The sequence below is a fragment of the Larimichthys crocea genome, chromosome II (assembly GCF_000972845.2).
Source record: "Larimichthys crocea isolate SSNF chromosome II, L_crocea_2.0, whole genome shotgun sequence".
Taxonomy (NCBI): Eukaryota; Metazoa; Chordata; class Actinopteri; family Sciaenidae; genus Larimichthys; species Larimichthys crocea.
This window is the reverse complement of record NC_040012.1, coordinates 11161123-11179724: the sequence shown is the minus strand read 5'-3', so window position 1 is coordinate 11179724 and position 18602 is coordinate 11161123. Positions and strand designations below refer to the sequence as shown.

General features: G+C 39.6%; 1 protein-coding gene across 5 annotated transcripts; it reads right to left on the bottom strand.

The window, feature by feature from the left end:
- Nucleotides 1-1142: 1142 nt before the first annotated feature.
- arf1 (ADP-ribosylation factor 1) lies at nt 1143-4665 on the bottom strand. Of its 5 annotated transcripts, none has more exons than XM_010729202.3 (5): nt 4537-4665; nt 3167-3365; nt 2909-3019; nt 2659-2783; nt 1143-2558 (listed from the first exon to the last, which is right to left on the bottom strand). In XM_010729202.3, the coding sequence occupies exons 2-5, from the start codon at nt 3309-3311 to the stop codon at nt 2400-2402; spliced, it is 540 nt and encodes a 179-aa protein (XP_010727504.1). In that variant the 5' UTR covers nt 3312-3365; nt 4537-4665; the 3' UTR covers nt 1143-2399. The 5 variants fall into 5 exon arrangements, with proteins under 5 accessions (XP_010727504.1, XP_010727503.1, XP_027146531.1 ...); XM_010729201.3 differs by having other exon boundaries at nt 4533-4639; XM_027290730.1 differs by having other exon boundaries at nt 3167-3355; nt 4532-4609.
- Nucleotides 4666-18602: the final 13937 nt, after the last annotated feature.

The window sequence follows — 18602 nt, the reverse complement described above, 5'->3', positions numbered from 1 at the left end:
CACTTAAGTCTTTGCACATCTCCTCCATCCCACTGTGCTTCTTGCACTACTCAGCAGCTCCGGCCCTTTTTCTTTTCTCAGTCTCGCCAGCGTTCCTTAATCCCCTCACCGTTCTAGGTTCAGCTCCATGACTGGTGCGATACCATTGGAATGCTCTCCACTGGTCATAATAGAGTGTAGTGTTTGCGTTTGCCTTGAATTGGTCTGAAAGAGGGTATTCTGCTGGCTGGCACCTGGGGGGTGCACTAAAAAAGAGCAAGGCATTCATAAAGAAGAGTGCAAAAAACCAGGCTGGTCCTTTTATATGACTGAGTACCGTTAGACCGCCACACACAAACCAAGCTGATGGAGCAGCAGGAGAGGAGGCCACACAAAGCAGCCCTATGAGGGACCCAAGACTCGGAACTCCCTCCCTTTCCACCACCACCATACTCTCCTGCCATGTTTTATAGGCTTGGCTGCATTAACCATAGCAGCCTAATCAACCTGCAAGAATGCTGTCCTAGATTGCCACCCCTACACAATGTGAAACAGGGTGTGCTCTTCACATTACTGCTTTAACCCAAACATTGGGTGGTTTACACCACTTCGGGGCATTACATTTCTCTGTGGGTCAAAGGGTGACGCCCCCAACAGGTTGCTATGACACCAGTTTTGGGGTTTGTGGTTAAAGTTTGGTATTTTATCACTGAACCTAATATTTATGGAGTCGATAAAGTCATATAATTAGATAAACTGTCCATTTAAGAGACATCTTCCAAATGTTTCTGTCACAACAGCTGATCAAAAACCAACATTTATTTTTCTAGCTAGACTGAATGTTTTACAACCGTGTTCAACAGAAAAGTAACACAAGAGAGAGGCTGGAAATGTAGTAAATTTCTATTTAATTATCAGTTGGGTGACGATTAAGCTCAGCACTGTGGTATATTTAAAAGTAATATGATTGTTTGCATGTTTAAGTTGCAAATTCTGAATAAAAAATGACAATATGGAGTGGATGTGCAGTAAGTGATAGCCTTGTACTGCAGTGATGCACATAAAGTTCACATAAAGGAGAGTTCCTGCCAAATGACAAAATCCCACACCATAACATTTTGCAATTTTATTGCATAGAGTGAAAGAAGAAAACAAGTTGCTCAAACATTTATCCCATCAATTTAATTGCAGTTTCATTTCCTCACAAAATGAAATGTTTACATTTAAAAAAAAAAGACAAACCTAAGTACATGATTAACATAATGTTCATATATTTAAGCAATTATAAATCAAAAAAAATGTTTAATGCATCTCCAAGACATCTTCAGAGCAAAATAAGATAACACCCACACCTTTTAGAAAAGAAGCTTTAAAACAAAAGGCAACGCGCGTCTTGGATAAGGCGGCATATGTCAGGCTTCCTGTTTACCCCCAAGGACAATGTGCTGCAATGGAAGAAATACTGGCATTACCTTAAACAAGACTGTGTATTGCCATTAAAACACCACTTCCCAGATTAAAATAAAGAGTAACTTGTTTTCATGAAGACAGTACGCCTATTGTGGTGTGCAACTCCTTTAGTCAATATTACCTGACGTAAGAATAAGTAATCAGTAGGGTATAATAGTACCTGTGAAGCCTAATGAGATACACCCAGTAAATATGCATGTCCTTAGAGACCAACAGACCACATGATGCAGTTTTGTGAAGTATATTGCAAAGGCAGCACATGATAAACCTGAGACTCTGAGATACAAAAATCCAACGCTGACTCAACAGACCTCTGAAACAACCATAAAGCATGAATATGTGAGATCATCGCAGCATTTCTCAATTAAAGCCAACATACTGTATGACAAAGGCTGGTAAATGCTCACAGACATGGACAACGTGATGCCAGTACAGAGTAGAAATCATCAATGCCAGTGTTTAATAAATGATCATCTGTAATTTGTGGTGCTGGTACTTGTAGTCACTAAAGTAACTATAGTAGCTGCAAGTAGTGCATCAGTGTTTAATTCAGTAAAAAAAAAATGAAAAGCCCCTCGTGGATCTTTCTCTACAGTACATATGACCGGATCATAACAAGTAATCAGGTTGCATTGAGGTCTTGGGGCCAACATTTGCTGGTAAATTCAGATTCCCTCTCTTCCCTTTTCTTAAATAAATGCACACAAATGGCTGTGCAACAACCAGAAAAAGAAAAAAAAAAACATTTGTAAGAGTGCAATAAGCTGCCCCATTACCAAATATATTTACAGAATAAAATAAAATAAAAAAACTGACAGATTTATAAGAAGAGATCACCTCCACCTCTGGCCTGTGTATTTGTGAAAATAATAAGCAAAGGTGAGGGCAGCTTCCAGTAGAGAGCAAGGCCAGAGACTGGATGGAGTAAATAAGTCATGTATAGCAGATTATTAAAGATTCCTGAGCTGATGAGACAACCAATCAAGTCCTTCATAGAGGCCATCCCCGGTGGTGGCACAGGTCGCCTGGATGTACCAGTTTCTGCCACGTAATTCATGAAGGCCCAGCTTGTCTGTGAGTTCTGCTGCATTCATAGCATTAGGAAGGTCCTACAAATAAACAGCGAGGAAAACATTAGAATGCAACCCTGTAAACACAACAGAAAAAAGAAAAAACTTGTTGGTAATGATATATCAAAGTTTTTCATACCTGTTTGTTGGCAAATACTAGCACGACGGCATCACGCAGCTCGTCCTCTGACAACATTCTCTTAAGCTCCTCAGCGGCCTCCGCACATCGCTCTCTGTCGTTGCTGTCCACAACAAAGATGAGACCTGGAGAAAGAGCAAACCGTGAAGAAATGAGTGTGTGTGTGATGTATGTTGTATCTTTTAAATTAAAGCAGAGGAAATTTGAAGTTGTGTAGCAGCTACTAAGGTTTTGACCCAAGTGAACGTACCCTGTGTGTTCTGGAAGTAATGACGCCACAGCGGTCGTATTTTGTCTTGACCACCAACATCCCATACCGTGAAACTGATGCCCTTGTATTCTACGGTCTCTACATTAAAACCTAAAAGAAAAACAAACAATAACATTAAAAAACGAGCTTAAAGGTTCTCTATAACAACAATAAGGGCACAGAACACAGAAGAAAATTGCGTGACGTAAACACATCACAGCCGTGCAATAATCCCAAGGCAAAACATCATTACCGTACCTATTGTGGGAATAGTAGTCACAATCTCTCCGAGTTTGAGCTTGTACAAAATCGTCGTCTTTCCAGCAGCGTCCAGACCCACCATGAGGATCCGCATATCCTTTTTCCCGAAAAATTTAAAGAGCCCTGCGAACATATTCCCCATGGCGAACGGTGATGGGAACCTACCTTTGGCAACAAAAAAAAAAGAGAGAGAAACCTGTGGAAAAACAAATCAATTGTTGGAATTAGGATGACACGGAAAAAGCATGTCAAACATGACACGAGACATTAAACCGCTGCACCTGAAGGCAATGCAGTTTCTACATCCACTAAAAAAAAAAATGTTGAAGGTTTCCTCCTCTTCTATTCTGGAACACAACTTACGTCAAGTGTGTGGAAATGTTGCTGTGCAACCGGTCTCGTGCCAATTGGGTTTTTGGCATGAGACCGGCTGCACGGCACAGACATTTTGACTTGTCGCAACAGAAAAAAATAATAATAATAAAACAGTGATACCTCAGAGACAATAAGAGTAACAAGTGACAGCAGCAGCAGCACAGTCGCATGACCTCCTGTGGGAGGAATGTGGCCATCACCTGTGAGCTTCCTGCTGTAACATGCCAAAATGTACACGAGTGCTTCTAAAATACTCATTATATCACATATAATACATCTAAATATCTGTTTTTTCCCCTTATAAATAAATACCCATGATCATTTAACATCACTCATCTCTTTTCTGATTGAATATACAGAAAACATTCAGTCTGCACCAGAAAAACAGCTGATTTTAAACCTGTCTCTTTAAGTTTTCATAACCAAAATAAAGATTAAATCCGGATTTGAAGCATCATGCTCGAACTTGGTTTATATTTTAGTGCTGCGGTCACAAATGGGACTAGTTATCTTAAAAGCAGACACAGGTAAGACCTCTTTTACCTTTTAAAAGCGGCTCACTGCAGCACTTTGACGCTAAACTTGGCAATTTTGGTAAAAAAAAAAAAAAAAGTTGCCCGACCCATTTGCATCAACAAACGTTAGCTCCCTAAAAGGTGCAATGCTAATACTCGTCCGACCAGTTCAGATTTTTATTGACAGTTTACTGAAACTTTAGTGTTTTAAACTAGATTTTTGTTGCCCCTTTTTGTTTCATGCCAACTTAAACGAGTCTAAAACAGAAGAAGTCAGATAAGTTGATCGGTGGAGTTAGCGTTAGCCGTCTCTTAGCAAAAATCACTGTTGAGTGCTCACTCTTTCATCTTCCGGACTAACCGAGCCGCGGGCACACTCACGGGTTTGCTTTGTAAACACGCAGCTTTTTGTGCGACTGTATTCAGTAAAAACGGCCTATAAAGGTGTCTTATTTAAAGAGTATCATACTCACGTACACAGTTGATGTGTTTGCTTCCTTCTTCAAGGCGTTTCCTTCCTCAGGAAAATGGCGATTTCATGACACGTCAGAGGTTCCGCTTTGACAAGACTTCCGTGATCGCCACGCCGGGAGATGTCGCCCCGTGTGGCCGAGGAGAGAATTACACGCATCCGTTGTTTGAGATAGATAGATAGATAGATAGATAGATAGATAGATAGATAGATTTTATTTATACCAAGCTAGGAAATTACAGTGCAGCAGCTGCATTACACACAGTGATGATAGACAACTTAAGAATAAAAATATAAAGAACAGACTATACATAATAAAATATCAAAATAGCAATAGTAAATAAAACATATTGTACAAAAGTATATACAGCAAATTGGCAGTGTTGATTTGGTGCAAAGTAAGAAAGGAGAAATGTGCAGTGACTGTAAATTATGACCTGAATTTTTTATTTTATTTATTTTATTAGCTGTAAATATACAGTGTGATGGCATGTGGCAGGAAAGATTCGACAGCGGAGTTGTAGCAGCCTGTGGGAGAAGGTGCTCTGCTGTCTGTCCACTGTTCTGGTGGAGAGGGTTTTGCTCATTGTCCATGATGGATAACTTTTTCATATATATATTATTCAGCATCCTCCTCTCCACCACAGTCTCAAGAGATAATTACCATTATTAAATTAAATCATTATAAAATAAATTGTGTATAACACAATGTGTTTGCACACAGAAGGACGTCTTCCACATAGTGTATTCACAGATATTAGATTAATTATTTATACACATAGACAATAAGCAACTCATTCACAAGCAGGTTTAATATCTGCAAAGGCTTATTAATATTGATCTTGAAGGTTAATATTTAATAAAATATTGAACTCCAGGTCCGATTATTACTATATTATTATCATAGCCCTCGTGCTTATTTGTCATGGAGAGTGAAAGAGTATTCAGGAGACCTTTTAACTAACTAACTAACTAACTAACTAACTAACTAACTAACTAACTAAATAAATAACAACAAACCCAAAAAGTGAGTCTGAACAAATAAACAAACAAAAAACTTCTTCTTCATCATCTTCATAGTTTTGCTGCATAGTTTCGTAATTCAGGATATTTTATGCTTATTGACACATTATTATTTACTGATTATTTACTGAATAGTCTAATCCCACATTGTATATATTGATATAGATTGTATATATATCTGAAGCTAATTTGCAACACTATAATATTCCGATTTCAATGAATATATGACAGAGAGAGATAAACTACACATCTAAAACTTCTAAAATTAGGTTTTTGAACAATTAAATCTGTTTACATGCATCTGAGGTCTAATGTGGATTAATTTAGTGGGTCCTGGAAGCTCCTGGTATACTTTAACATAATGAATTATAGGTGTGCGTTCCTTGTCTAAACTCTAGATGGTGCTTATAAAGTGGAAATCATTTATTACCAAAGGAGCATCCTGGTGATGCCCTGTAATCTGTCATACTGTACAGGTTAAGTCCATTTAAATATAAAGAGGTGTTTGTTTTCAAACTCTACAACTTCCACTTCCTTTTGATCCATGGCCTGGTCATTAAGCAAGAGTCTGACCATGTTATTGTTGGACCAGTTGAATTTTAACCAGGGTCAACTATGCCTGCTACCCCCAGCAGAGGGGGCAGCAGGAGGGCGGAAGGGCAGAAGAGAACAGCAAGAGGGGAGAAAGGTCTATAGTTGGTGATGGACCACACAGTGAAGGCTCATAATGCTACTTCACCCTGCTACCATAATTTGTGGTTTTGCCCTGCCAAATGCCTGAGAGATCACTTTCAGCATATTTTCACAGCACAGCGACTGCTGTCTTTGTGTGTGTGTGTGTGTGTGTGTGTGTGTGTGTGTGTGTGTGTGTGTGTGTGTGTGTGTGTGTGTGTGTGTGTGTGGAAGGTGTTTACAGAGTAGCAGTTGTTTAGATTCTAGTAGATTCACACATTTAACTCAGTTTTCAATACTAAACTGATGCAAGTTTTCATTCAGTGTTACAATCAAACATAGATCCTTTTCAATCCTGATTTACTGTCACAAAGCTCTCAGCATCTATAGTATGTCTTTCTCTCTGTCTTTATCCTCTCAAAATAACTTTGTTCAAACAATTAGAGAAGAAGATCTTAGAGTACATTGCCAAACGTATATTACAAATAGTTTTAACTTTAGAAAAGATTTCTACAGAAAAAAGGAAACCCTGTATATGCACGAAAAGTTACATAAAGCCTCAGATGTCTTCAGGCGAAAAAGTCTGACACATGCAGTTTTAGTGAACATCATGGTTTGACTTCTGCAATTTATGTGTTCATAAAACCGTTTCAAAATCAATTCAACATTTAAAAAAAGGGTAGTGAATTTAAGACAAGACAGTTTGTCAGTTCTAGGAAAGGTTGCATTTTGAAGAGCACAACATCTACACTTGAGTTGTGGCTGTTTCTATCTTTTCAGAAACGAAGACCAGTATGTACAGTCTGTCTCTACCTAGTGTTTAGTAAATTAGACGTTTGCCAAAGTTTGTGCAGTACTGACAAGGTTGGAAAGTGACATCTGATTCTTCTGATTATATAAAACAAATATATCTCCTAAAATACTGGAATGTAACACCAACTTATAAAAACAAAACATTGTTTATCATTATTATTTTCATATCATTATTATTATTATAAATCTGTCACTCATCATTGGAACATCTTTACTTTTATGTTTTAACCGTATCAGTTACATTACTGCAGAAAAACATAAGCAGACATGGGCACTGTTCCGTAATTCTCCAATCAATGCAAAATACTACAACTATACTACAACGACCAAAACAAACAAACAAAAAAACAGACAGTTGAACAAGAAAAGAAGTTAACTATAGCTCTAAACTATTTGGTGATCATTCATACAGCTGGGAAGAATCAACAGTACGCCCCCGCTCATAGTGCTGCTCTTTGCACAGAGCACAGGTGCAGGTGTTGAGATGTGACAACACAGCCGTTAGAGAAAGGTTTATTTTGTGTCAGTGCACTGAGTTATCTGTGGAATATTATTTTGTCTGTGTCTAATGTTTATCCAAAAGTGGCAAAAACGTGATTAGTATTGTGTGACAAACAACACAATGGTGAATCTTAAGTTAGAATTTAGTGTCTGAAGTGTTGGGTGAAGGTGTGAGTGCTGTCAGGATCTATTTATTTAGAAAATAAAAGTGAGAACTATTATCACTTACAGGCCATATATAAACAGGACTAATAAAGCAAAATAATTGGATAATAGTTAGTTTAATTGAACTGTGGCAGTGACAATGTTTCATGGAATATTCATACAACAATTTTACTAATCTTGATCTGGACTTCCCAATGGATTCAGTGTGTTAAAGACATGTACTGAATCAAGGGGAGTGATGTAATTTCTGACACAAGAGCACAAAGATATCAAAAGACTGGCTTCAAAGTTAGTTACATAATAAAATGCCCACACACTGCATTCCTCTCCTTATTTTTGGTCCATCACCTTTGCTGTGTATGACTTATTAAAAAAAGAAGAGCTGAGAATCACATTCTTTAGGGCAAACACGTGCGATGAAACCTGTCAAAATCATCTTTTATAACTGCCGTTTCTTCTGCTGTAGCCAGTTCACATATCTGAAATCTGAGATAATCCCTTTTCTGGAATATTATGCCCACAGGCTGAAAACCCTTGTAGACAAATTGTTATTGTTTTCCTCTAAGATTTTCACTTTGAACTCAAATGAGATACATGAAACCGACATAATGCTCAGTGATCTGCTGGATAATCTCCACAATAAAGAATATCTCTTATAGTAGTTGACTCCCTTTTAGATTTTAAAAAAAATTTCTTTGCAAAAAATAAATAAATAAAAAACAGATTTTATTGGGTTGACATTATCATAATATACATTCATAACGTACCCTGTAGTGAGCCGAAGATACAGTTACGATCCTAGGGGTAAGGCTAAATCCACCTTTCCATGCTCAACAGGCAAACGCAACAGTAATATCCATTTGAAGGGCTCTCCTCGTTCTTCCTTTCCCCTTTTCGGCTTCATATCTCACTAGATACTGACAGCTGTGATGTGTGGACAGAGGACTAGAAATAGGACAGTAGGGGGTGTATATATTACACCCCCCCACCCACCCACCCCCCAAACACACGAACAAACACACAAACACAAACAAATTGCGATGGCACCGCTTGTATACACGCTTAACAACTTTCTCCCACACAAGCACAAACATTCGCACACGCAGACACACTTTTTTTTCTTTAAATCCCTTCTTTATTTGTGTTAAATGTGTCCCCAGAACACCTATCCCCACCTAGGGGCTGTGACCCCAGAGGGGACCGCTACAGTAGGACTCTTGGGATTTTCAAAGAAGTAACCCCCTTTTCTGCAGGTAAAATATGCTTTTGGAAAATCAATGGCCAATGTATACGTACTACATTATCACCTGAGAGATGTTATCCAAGTCGCTGAGTCAGTCATGCCCAAATCAAAGTAAATTTAAGGCTGATGAGGCTTGTAGTTTGTGAATGGAGGAGGCCTGCCAAGGAGCCAAACAGGCTTCGCAGTAGGAAGTGGGTAAGGTTCTCAGTAGGGGCCTTACTCCCCTCTGAGACGAGGCCTAGCAAGGATAAAAACGCTCAGTAAGGGGCTTGGGAATGCTGATCTGGTGTGTGTGTGTGTGTGTGTGTGCGTGCGTGTGTGTGTGTGTGAGAGAGAGAGAATGCGAATGTACGCATAAGTGTGTATGTATACGAAATAAGTGTTATCTTCAGTTTTGTGAGCCCTCACATTATGTTAAAGAACTTTAGAGGAAATTGGAGTTTCTGTATATAGTGTGTTGTTTCAATAATCATAATAATCATGATAATAGACTCACATTATGAAATGGCCCACAGGCAACCAATAGACTGCTGTGTGAATCGTACAAAGGGGCTGGTTTGGGCTAAGCAGTGCTGGAACTCGGGTGGACAGGCATGGGATGCCTCCCTCTGCGTCTCATGTACTGGATTATAGGTCGGGCAAAATCCCAAAGGAGGTGTGAAGCAGGAAACAAACCGAACATTATTACAACGACCAGCATCGTTGCCATGAGAGGATCCATGCTGGCTTTATCCATTGGCAACAAGTGCCATTGGGCACCCTACCCCACGCCTCTCACAGTAGGGGGCGCTACAGAGAGAGACAGGCTGGGGCAAAAGGATAAATGTGCACCAGTGTCGGCTGCCAATCACCTTTGTATGGTGATTGTCGACAGCCTGAAAAGGTCGTTAAGGGGATTTACATAACATTTTGCACTCCGCCCCGGGTACATGCGGAAATGTTTGATTCCATATTGAGTCATTACTGCATGAAGATGGTTCTCATGTATTTTGACAGCACGGTTTATGGAAACAAAGGCAATGAGGTGATCAAATTGGATGGCAATTAAGTGTATGAAATGCATAGCAAACCATAACTTTGGACAGCAAGAAAATGAAAGATGATGTAGTTCATAAGCCATGCCTCTTTTGCATTAACCAGACTTGTGCAATACAAATTTCATCATCGTTGGTGCCAAAAAACATTGAAGATTGTGCCACTGTACATATGATGCAATTCAAATACTAGTAACTCTTGTAATGACGTCTGCTCTAGTGTATGTGGGAGCCATTGGGGTTGATGGGAGATGTCCTGGGACATCCGTGACAGATGGTTGAGACAAGCTCTTCAGGGACGCACTTCTTCAGAAAGGACATGGGGGCCTCTGGTGTGGGAAGGGGGGATCCATTAAGAATGGGAATGGCTCACTTGCAGGATGTGGATATACTGGCAAGGTGTAAGGGTACACATAGAACACAACGTCCATGCCAGGGAACTGGATTTCCTGGTAAAGGATGACTCGGTTGGACGTGAGGTTACCATGCTCTATTTTTTCAAATTCTCAGCACCCTTTACATGACCTACATTTAGGGCATTTCACCACCTCCTCCAGCCAAATGTCCTTTGGGTTCATAGAAGGTGTAATATTTGATGCTACATCGGCTCCTCTGTCTTTGAAACTTGCTTCAACCATCCACATGGGCTATGACGAGCCATTGCAAGATGAAACAATAGTGAGGATAAAGGTATTTCTTTGAAAGACTTTTTTGTTTCCCTCAGTGGGTTGGTTTGAAGTTGATTCATGTTTGCTATGTATACAGGTTTTTAAGGGTTGTCCCACCCCTGTTCCCTGTTTTAAATCCAGCTATATCCCATTGGAAAAGGCATCAAAGATTAAAGTGTGAACCTGTTGCACCTTGGGGTAGATAATTGGTTGGAATGCACAGCATGTCGAAGCAGGGCCTTGAGGACAACCAGCACCAACCAAAACCAGTGGCATCAAAACCAGGTAGGTGTCCAGATTTGGCATTTGGGATTTTTCACTTGTCATGTTGATGCCAAGGATTTGTAACACAGTTTTGTCTCATTCTTCCAACATTCAGGCATCCATGACATTGATAAGTTGATTGTAAGTGGCCCTGTGGGCCCTTTAGAGAGGCCCTAATGGTGACAGGCCTTACATGCTCCCAAGGTGGTCCAGGTAGGGTGTTTTTTATTGCTACTGACAACTGATCTCTCTTGGTTACGTAAGCCCCTCAAAGATAATCCTTAAGTGATTCAATAATGAATTTGGAAGCATGTTAAACATTGCGTCCAAGTGTGTTCATCACAGGCCAAGAAACATGATGAGAATTCTGACAACTGATCATTCCTCCTTAATATCGTGCTGTTTTGTTTACTTCAAAAATGTTCACGTGGATATTTAACATGTAAACAGTGTCATCGATATTATACTATACTGTTGTACTACTGGTCATTGCTTTGATAGGGAGGACTTCTTTGTGTGTGTGTGTGATTGGTGTGTGTGTTTGGTGTGTGTGTTGCTTGACAGCGCACCTGTCTGCCTTAAGGCTGGAAAGACTACAGCCTCTCATTTCTGGCTAGAACTCGTGTGGTGATGCATTAGAGGGCTTGTCATTGTACTTTATTGAAGACCTCTGACAAGCTATTTGACACCCTGACAGGGTCAGAGGTGTCAACCTGCTCAAACTGACAGGGAGATGGACACATAAAGGCACAGGCGAATTAGGTTGCTACCCGAGTCAATTGCAGGTTGTAGCCCTAGGGCTGCTCCGCTGATAAAGCCCGGATGTAATCGTGTCTCATGCATGGACAGAAAACAGGAGTGTGTGTAGAGCAGCATTTAAACCATATTTAACTCATGTTTGCATTATACATTTTATTCTTTATTTGATATTTTCCTTATGATATCTTTGTGTTCGGTTTAAACAAGAAAAAAATCCCTTGAAGGTGAAGTTGCAATGATGTTTCCCACAGCTCAAATACATTTTGTGCACATCCAGATAAAATCTAGCAACATATATCTGGGAAACAAACTGGAATGGTTATACATCTGAATAAAATGATCAATTAATTATCACATCATGTCACAATAATTATAAATATTTTGCCTACACTTTAATGTAAAGATGTGAAGAACTATGGGCTTGTAAAGGGCCACAAAATGGCAAACAATTTAGCTGAAACTGCACTGGATGGAAATAATGGCACAATGAATTCTAAAGTCTCAAATCCTTGTTAAGACTCTCCATCTTTCAAACTAAACTAGATCACACCAAGAATCTCCTATCCCTTTATCCTGTTTAGATCCTCTAATCCCTCAGCCATTTTCCATTCTTTCTCTTTTTCCCCATTTCAAATGGTAACTGTTTGGTTGTCCGGCATTGGAACGTTGAGAATTTGTCCTCCGAGTGAAAAGAAAGTAACTATATTGAAGAAAGGAAGAACAGCTTGACAGAGCCAAGAATGCTACGGATCTCTTTAAGTCCCATAATGAGATGTTTTCTCTGCTCTGAGCTTGTATTGACATGGAGACTAATGATTTCCACAAAGTAATAGATTGAGAGAGTAATGCGCAGGGGTGGGAAAGACAACACGAAGTGATTTAAGTCGTAGAGTAGCCAAGATGCTCAGTGCCTCTCTTTGTATGGGATGTGAAGAGCCTTAATGATATCACGTCTGTGGAGCAGACATACGCGGAAGCAGTATTGCAGAGTTTGCACGTATCATCATAACGAATATCGAAACTAATTAGCTATACATTTCAAAGAAAACTTTCTTGATCACTCCAAAATAGATCTAATACAGAAACACAAAGTTATGTCCGCTCCAGAACTGCTAAGAGTTTTTAAAAAATGGCAGAACTTTCCTGGGGTCCGAGACCTTCCAATTAGGTACTAATGTTATCTATATTAACCCTTCGCCCCTTCCCTGACTTAGCTTTATTGAGGGAAGGGCAAGGGGGTTGGGGTTGCCTCAATAAAAACAGCACTAAAAAGCAATTACAGTGCTGTGAAGAATGGGACTTGTCAGTAATTTGCTGTCTAAAACCGAGGAGATTGCAGGTCTGGGGCCGATTGGAATTCTGAGCCTGCAGTGCAGTGTGGGAAAAGCAGTGGGAAGGCAAGCACCACCCTTTGTGAGGTAATTACTGGAACTACCAGAGGCCAGCGCCAGTCCCTGCTAATGATAACCCCGCTCCTCTCCCCTGCTAGCCACCTTGTAATTGATATACCCAATCTCACTCACTCTGGACATGTCCACAATAATGCGGATGAATTTGGACATGCATCTTTCTTTCTTTTTTTTTTTCTACCTTCATTTTGATCTTCTGTCCACAATAAGCCGATGTTTTCGATCATCGGGAATGGAACTTAAAAAAAAAAAACCTGGATACACAATAAAAAAAAGTTTGTGAACACATACATTAAGGTAATATTTTATTCTAGCATTTACCAATTTGCATTAAACCAAATACTAGGAGAGATCCTACCCAATTTGAACTACTGTATGGAAAAATGCATAGAAACCAAATGGGAAATTGGAATAGAATATTAGTGTGGAATAGTTCTGTGTTACTCAATTAACACACAAGTTCTGTTGTTAAGCTGTTTCGCAAGTTTTATTTTTCCATCTCTGATGATGCTTGAATATGCTTAGATGATTAAAGTACATGTGACTGACAAACTAACAAATAATGGCATTGTTGTTTTCAGTGTTTAACTTGAACATTTTTTGATTGATTTGAAAATGTTTCACAGTGAAGAGACCAGACAATCAAAATGGTGGTCAGATGACTGCACATGTATAAAATAATGATTACACTGACACTGACACTTCATAAATGCTGAGTGTGAACTGAGGCTGACTGTGTCCTGACACCGTCAGTCATCACTATTCTTCTTAATACCTCTTTCCCTTGCTGCTACACAGAAATACTCAGTAGTGCAATAAGTATTCAGATCTTTTGCTTAAGTAAAAGTACTAATATCTCTTTGTAAAAATACTCAGCTACAAGTAAAAGTTCTGCATTCAGAACTTTAATTAAGTAAAAATATGTAAGTATTATCAGCAAAATGTACTTAAAGTATCTAAAAAGTACTCATTATGCAGAAAAATGATCTTTGTACATACTGTACTTTACTTCTGTAGTTGTTTAAGGTTGAGTTAATTTGAAATGTTTTATATATTCTAGTTTAATGTACAGCGATACATGATATTCTATTTGATCTTCAAATCTTTGTAGCACTACTGATACCGCTGAGAGCCGCGTACTCTAAAAGAGTAAGCTTTCCATGAGCTCAGAAAAACAGACCTGTTTTCTTGGAGCTTTGTGACAATGTCACAATCAACATTTTAAAGCTAATCCATAAGGAGGTTTTAAATAGTTTTAAACAGCTACTTAGGAAGTTGGGAATTATCTCAACTCAAGGAAAACTTGATATACTTGACTTTACTGGAGAGGAAGGATTTGAAAAACTGTAATCTGAAAATGTACAATACTTGCCTCTGAGATGTAGTGCTGTAAAGTATAAAGTTGCATAAAATGGAAAAACTCAAGTGCCTCGAAGTTATACTTAGTGATACTTGAATGAATGTACTTGTCAAGTTGTCAAGTTGTCATTCGGACCATTTCAGTATTTATCATCCATGCTATGATTATTTTTTCATTGATTGGTTTAGTGGTGATTTTTTAGGAGAAAACAAGAAATTAAAAATAGATTACTTCACTGTGAGTCTTGTGTAGTAGCACAGGCTCAACTCTAAAAACCTTCAGTTTAAGGAATTGTCATGTAGATTTGAATACACTTAAAACATGGTTTGAACCCATGCAATAAAATCTCTCTATAGGGCTCTAAGAAGTCACAGGCAGACCCTGTCCATGAGCAACTTACCCATAAGTTTGTAATAATAACACGTAACTAGAAAATTTCTAAAGAAATTTTGAGTGTGCCTGACTCTGGCCTCGTTGCCCCCATACATTATTACTGACACTGCTCAGTAAATTCAGTATTAATACAACAAGCTGTGTCATCATTGCTTTTTCAATTATTTTGAAGGGACTCTTATTTTGAAAGACTTGTCCTGTTTGTGTGTGTGTGCATGCATGTGTGCTTGTCCTGTCTGTGTGTGTCTGTCTGTCTGTCTGTCTGTCTGTCTGTCTGTCTGTCTGTCTCTCTATCTATGTGTCTGTGTTTGTGTCTGTGAGAGACAAGGATAAAAGGGCCGACATTGAAAATGTAGTCTTGATAGTCATTGATATCATACAGATATTTCAAAAAAGTTAGTCAAAGGCAGGCTTGAGGTTGCCAAGCAACCAGGGTGAGCTGCAGGTCAGGTCATTCAAAAAGCACACCTCAAATAGTCATTTTTAACATGTCATTTTTTCCTTCCTTCCTTCCATCGTTTTTTTTTCCCTTCCTTCCTTCCTTCCTTTCTTCCTTCCTTCCTTACTTACTTACTTACTTCCTTCCCTCCTTCGCTAGCTGCTCTGCTGTCTCTGTCTGTCATTTTAGACAGACAAGTTCAAATTAAGTGCCAATCACTGCTAATATGGCCGCCGCTCGGCTTCTGCCTGCCGGCCCCTCCCCCCTATCCTCCTTCAGGCAGGCTTAAGGTTGCCGAGCAACCAGGACCAACTCTAATCAGCAGAGCAGTTACTGCACCTGTTAGAATGTCGGTTGGGAATGCTGACAGAAAGAGAGAGAAAATGCTGAGACCATCCCTCGAACAGGAAGGATCTCTGGCCAAACCGTATTTCCAATCATTGAACCGGCTTAACTTTAAGCATCCTGAGTCCTTCCTGAATGTCTACATAGTCGTTTTGTGTCGATAAATGAAGAAATGTGCCATCTACAGCAATTCAGAGAAACGTTACTTCTGCTTTCCTCCAGAAAATTTTCCGCCTTTTTAACATGGCAGTCTATGAGGCTGTCGATGGGTGTTGCTGCCGCATCTTTGCGTCTCCCGCCAAAACTATATATCTGACAGCTTTAGCAGGCGAATGTGAGTGAGACAACAAATTTTCCTACGTTTCTAGCTATAAATGATTTCTGTAGCTTGACATTTGTGGCCACAATCGCAGTTTACGAATTTATTTTTAGACAAATTTTCCTCTCCCTCTCCACTCTAGCGATGACATCACTCACTCTAGCTCTCGAAAATTCTCGCAATACACACCCATTCATTTTTTTGCCGTGGTTTTTGGCGATTTTCGGCCGAGCCGCACGTTTTGATACCTGTTTTGTGTTTGTGCTACAAAAACTCTGGGAGGAGAAGCGAGCCAAAAAAATGTCGTAAGAATAATATTAAGCGGAAGAAGTGTGGTGGATAACATATATTGTGCGCTTTCAGGCATACTATATAACTATTATATAATAGTGTTTTCATGGAGCATATATCATAGGAGCAGAATAAATATTGAATCCTTATCACTTAGATTAGAGACCAGAGAGATGTCAGAATAATTTTAATATTATAATATAGGAGTATTAATGAATCTGACTGAAACTGCTTCTTGAAGTACGTGCATGCTCATCCTACCTGCTGAACCGCTTTGAGCTACAAAAAGGTGAAAAGGTGACTAATGAGTGATCATGTCTGCCTCCTCCTCCCTTCTACAACCCCAGCCCACATTGATCTGAATGATGACCCCTTGTCAACCTCCAGGCTCAGCACCCCACCACCACCACCACCACTACCAGACCACATCTTACAGAAGCATACCTGAACACAGAGGGCTTCCCTGAAACTCTTCCTTAAACTGAAGAGTCAGTGTGGTAATCAAATGCACACACACACATGTGCAAACACACACACACACACACACACACACGTAGACTGTGCATTAGTATGTCTCCCATATCAACCCCCCCTTCCCTCCTTGTTATCTCCCCAGTTTGACTAATGTTCTCTTGTAAGTACAGAGGTGGCAAAATTCCTTTGTTGCCTTCAACAATACAAACAGGCACTTCAAAAGAGGATAAGGCTGCTTTACAGGTGTCGCATCTCTTCTGATGATGGTTGTGCTCTTTAGAAATCTTGCAGATAACCCATCATCCTCATTCAAGGCAGGTGACATACTTCACACGTTCCCCTCCCTGGCTGTAAAAGAGAAAACATAATGCCATGATTGCTGCAGATGTTAAGATGTTTCAACACAGCCATTAGAGAAAGGTTTATTTTGTGTCAGTGCACTGAGTTATCTGTGGAAGATTATTTTGTCTGTGTCTAATATTTATCCAAAAGTGGCAAAAACGTGATTAGTATTGTGTGACAAACAACACAATGGTGAATCTTAAGTTAGAATTTAGTGTCTGAAGTGTTGGGTGAAGGTGTGAGTGCTGTCAGGATCTATTTATTTAGAAAATAGAAGTGAGAAATATTATCACTTACAGGCCATATAAAAACAGGACTAATAAAGCAAAATACTTGGATAATAGTTAGTTTGTTCAAACTGTGGCAGTGACAATGTTTCATGGAATATTCATACAACAATTTTACTAATCTTGACCTGGACTTCCCAATGGATTCAGTGTGTTAAAGACATGTACTGAATCAAGGGGAGTGATGTAATTTCAGACAGAAGAGCACAAAGACATCAAAAGACTGGCTTCAAAGTTAGTTACATAATAAAATGCCCACACACTGCATTCCCCTCCTTATTTTTGGTCCATCACCTTTGCTTTGCATGACCTATAAACAAGAAGAGCTTTGAGAATCACATTCTTTAAAGGCACATTTTGAAGTGTTGATCATTAGAGCAGCTGAGTCCATCATCTTTTGACATTAAAACTCTGCTTTTACAAGTTTTTCCATGCAGATAAAACATAAAATTTAACATATTAGGTATCATTAATCATCCCAGCTTGTTTCATTAGATTTTTGTGTTCAGCCAAACATCAAAAGGCCTCAGGAAGAGCAAAACAGAAGCTGGCTGTAACCAAAGTGTGACTTCTGTGGGAGTATTTGCATCGTGTCATTTGAGTGTGGGCCTTTGCACCACTCCACTGTATATATGTCGCTCCGGTCTGGCCCACAACAGCATGGCTTTATTCAGATGCATGCAGTGGCTTCTTGTGAATGTCAGGGTGAAACTCAGGACATAAAATAAAAAGAGGACACTGATTGCAATTAGGCCCATTGTCTCCCATTTATATGGTTATTGGGTGGTGCCTCTTGCAGTCTGGTCGCGTCGAAGTTCTCACAGTCAGGATGCCATCTCCCTCACTGGAGCCGCCGTAGCCTCCTCTGGCAACTATCTGCTAACAATGTTCATCTCACTTGGGTGACAAAGCTGCTAGGTGGGTCTGGTTGAAGGGAAGGGCCCATTTCCTTCAGCCAAAAGACAGCGTTGCTGCAGGGCCGGAGTTTCTGTCCATCCTGTGATCTGTTTCATGTTTTGTACTTGTTTTCTCCCATTCAGATGGTGTGAAAAGTGTCAAAGGTCGAGGTGTGGAATGAGCTGCTGACAGCCTCCCAGTCACTAAACCAAACCTGAACCTGGCTGGCTCCCAGGAGTTCATACACTTCAACAAGTCTTTATTCATTTCCCATCACGAGGCAGGGTTTAAATGCCATAGCATTTTTATGTATGTCTGGGAAAATAAGCACGTCTAAGTAATGAGGTTTAGTCATAGGAAAGACGGCTTAAAA

What these genes read in the sequence shown, in the direction of transcription:
- arf1 (XM_010729202.3), bottom strand. Translation starts at nt 3,311, where the DNA reads ATGGGGAATATGTTCGCAGGGCTCTTTAAATTTTTCGGGAAAAAGGAT. An exon ending in GACTACTATTCCCACAATAG is followed by an intron (nt 3,020 to 3,166) that starts GTACGGTAATGA and finishes TTTTTCTTTTAG; the next exon opens with GTTTTAATGTAGAGACCGTA. An exon ending in TTACTTCCAGAACACACAGG is followed by an intron (nt 2,784 to 2,908) that starts GTACGTTCACTT and finishes CTCTTTCTCCAG; the next exon opens with GTCTCATCTTTGTTGTGGAC.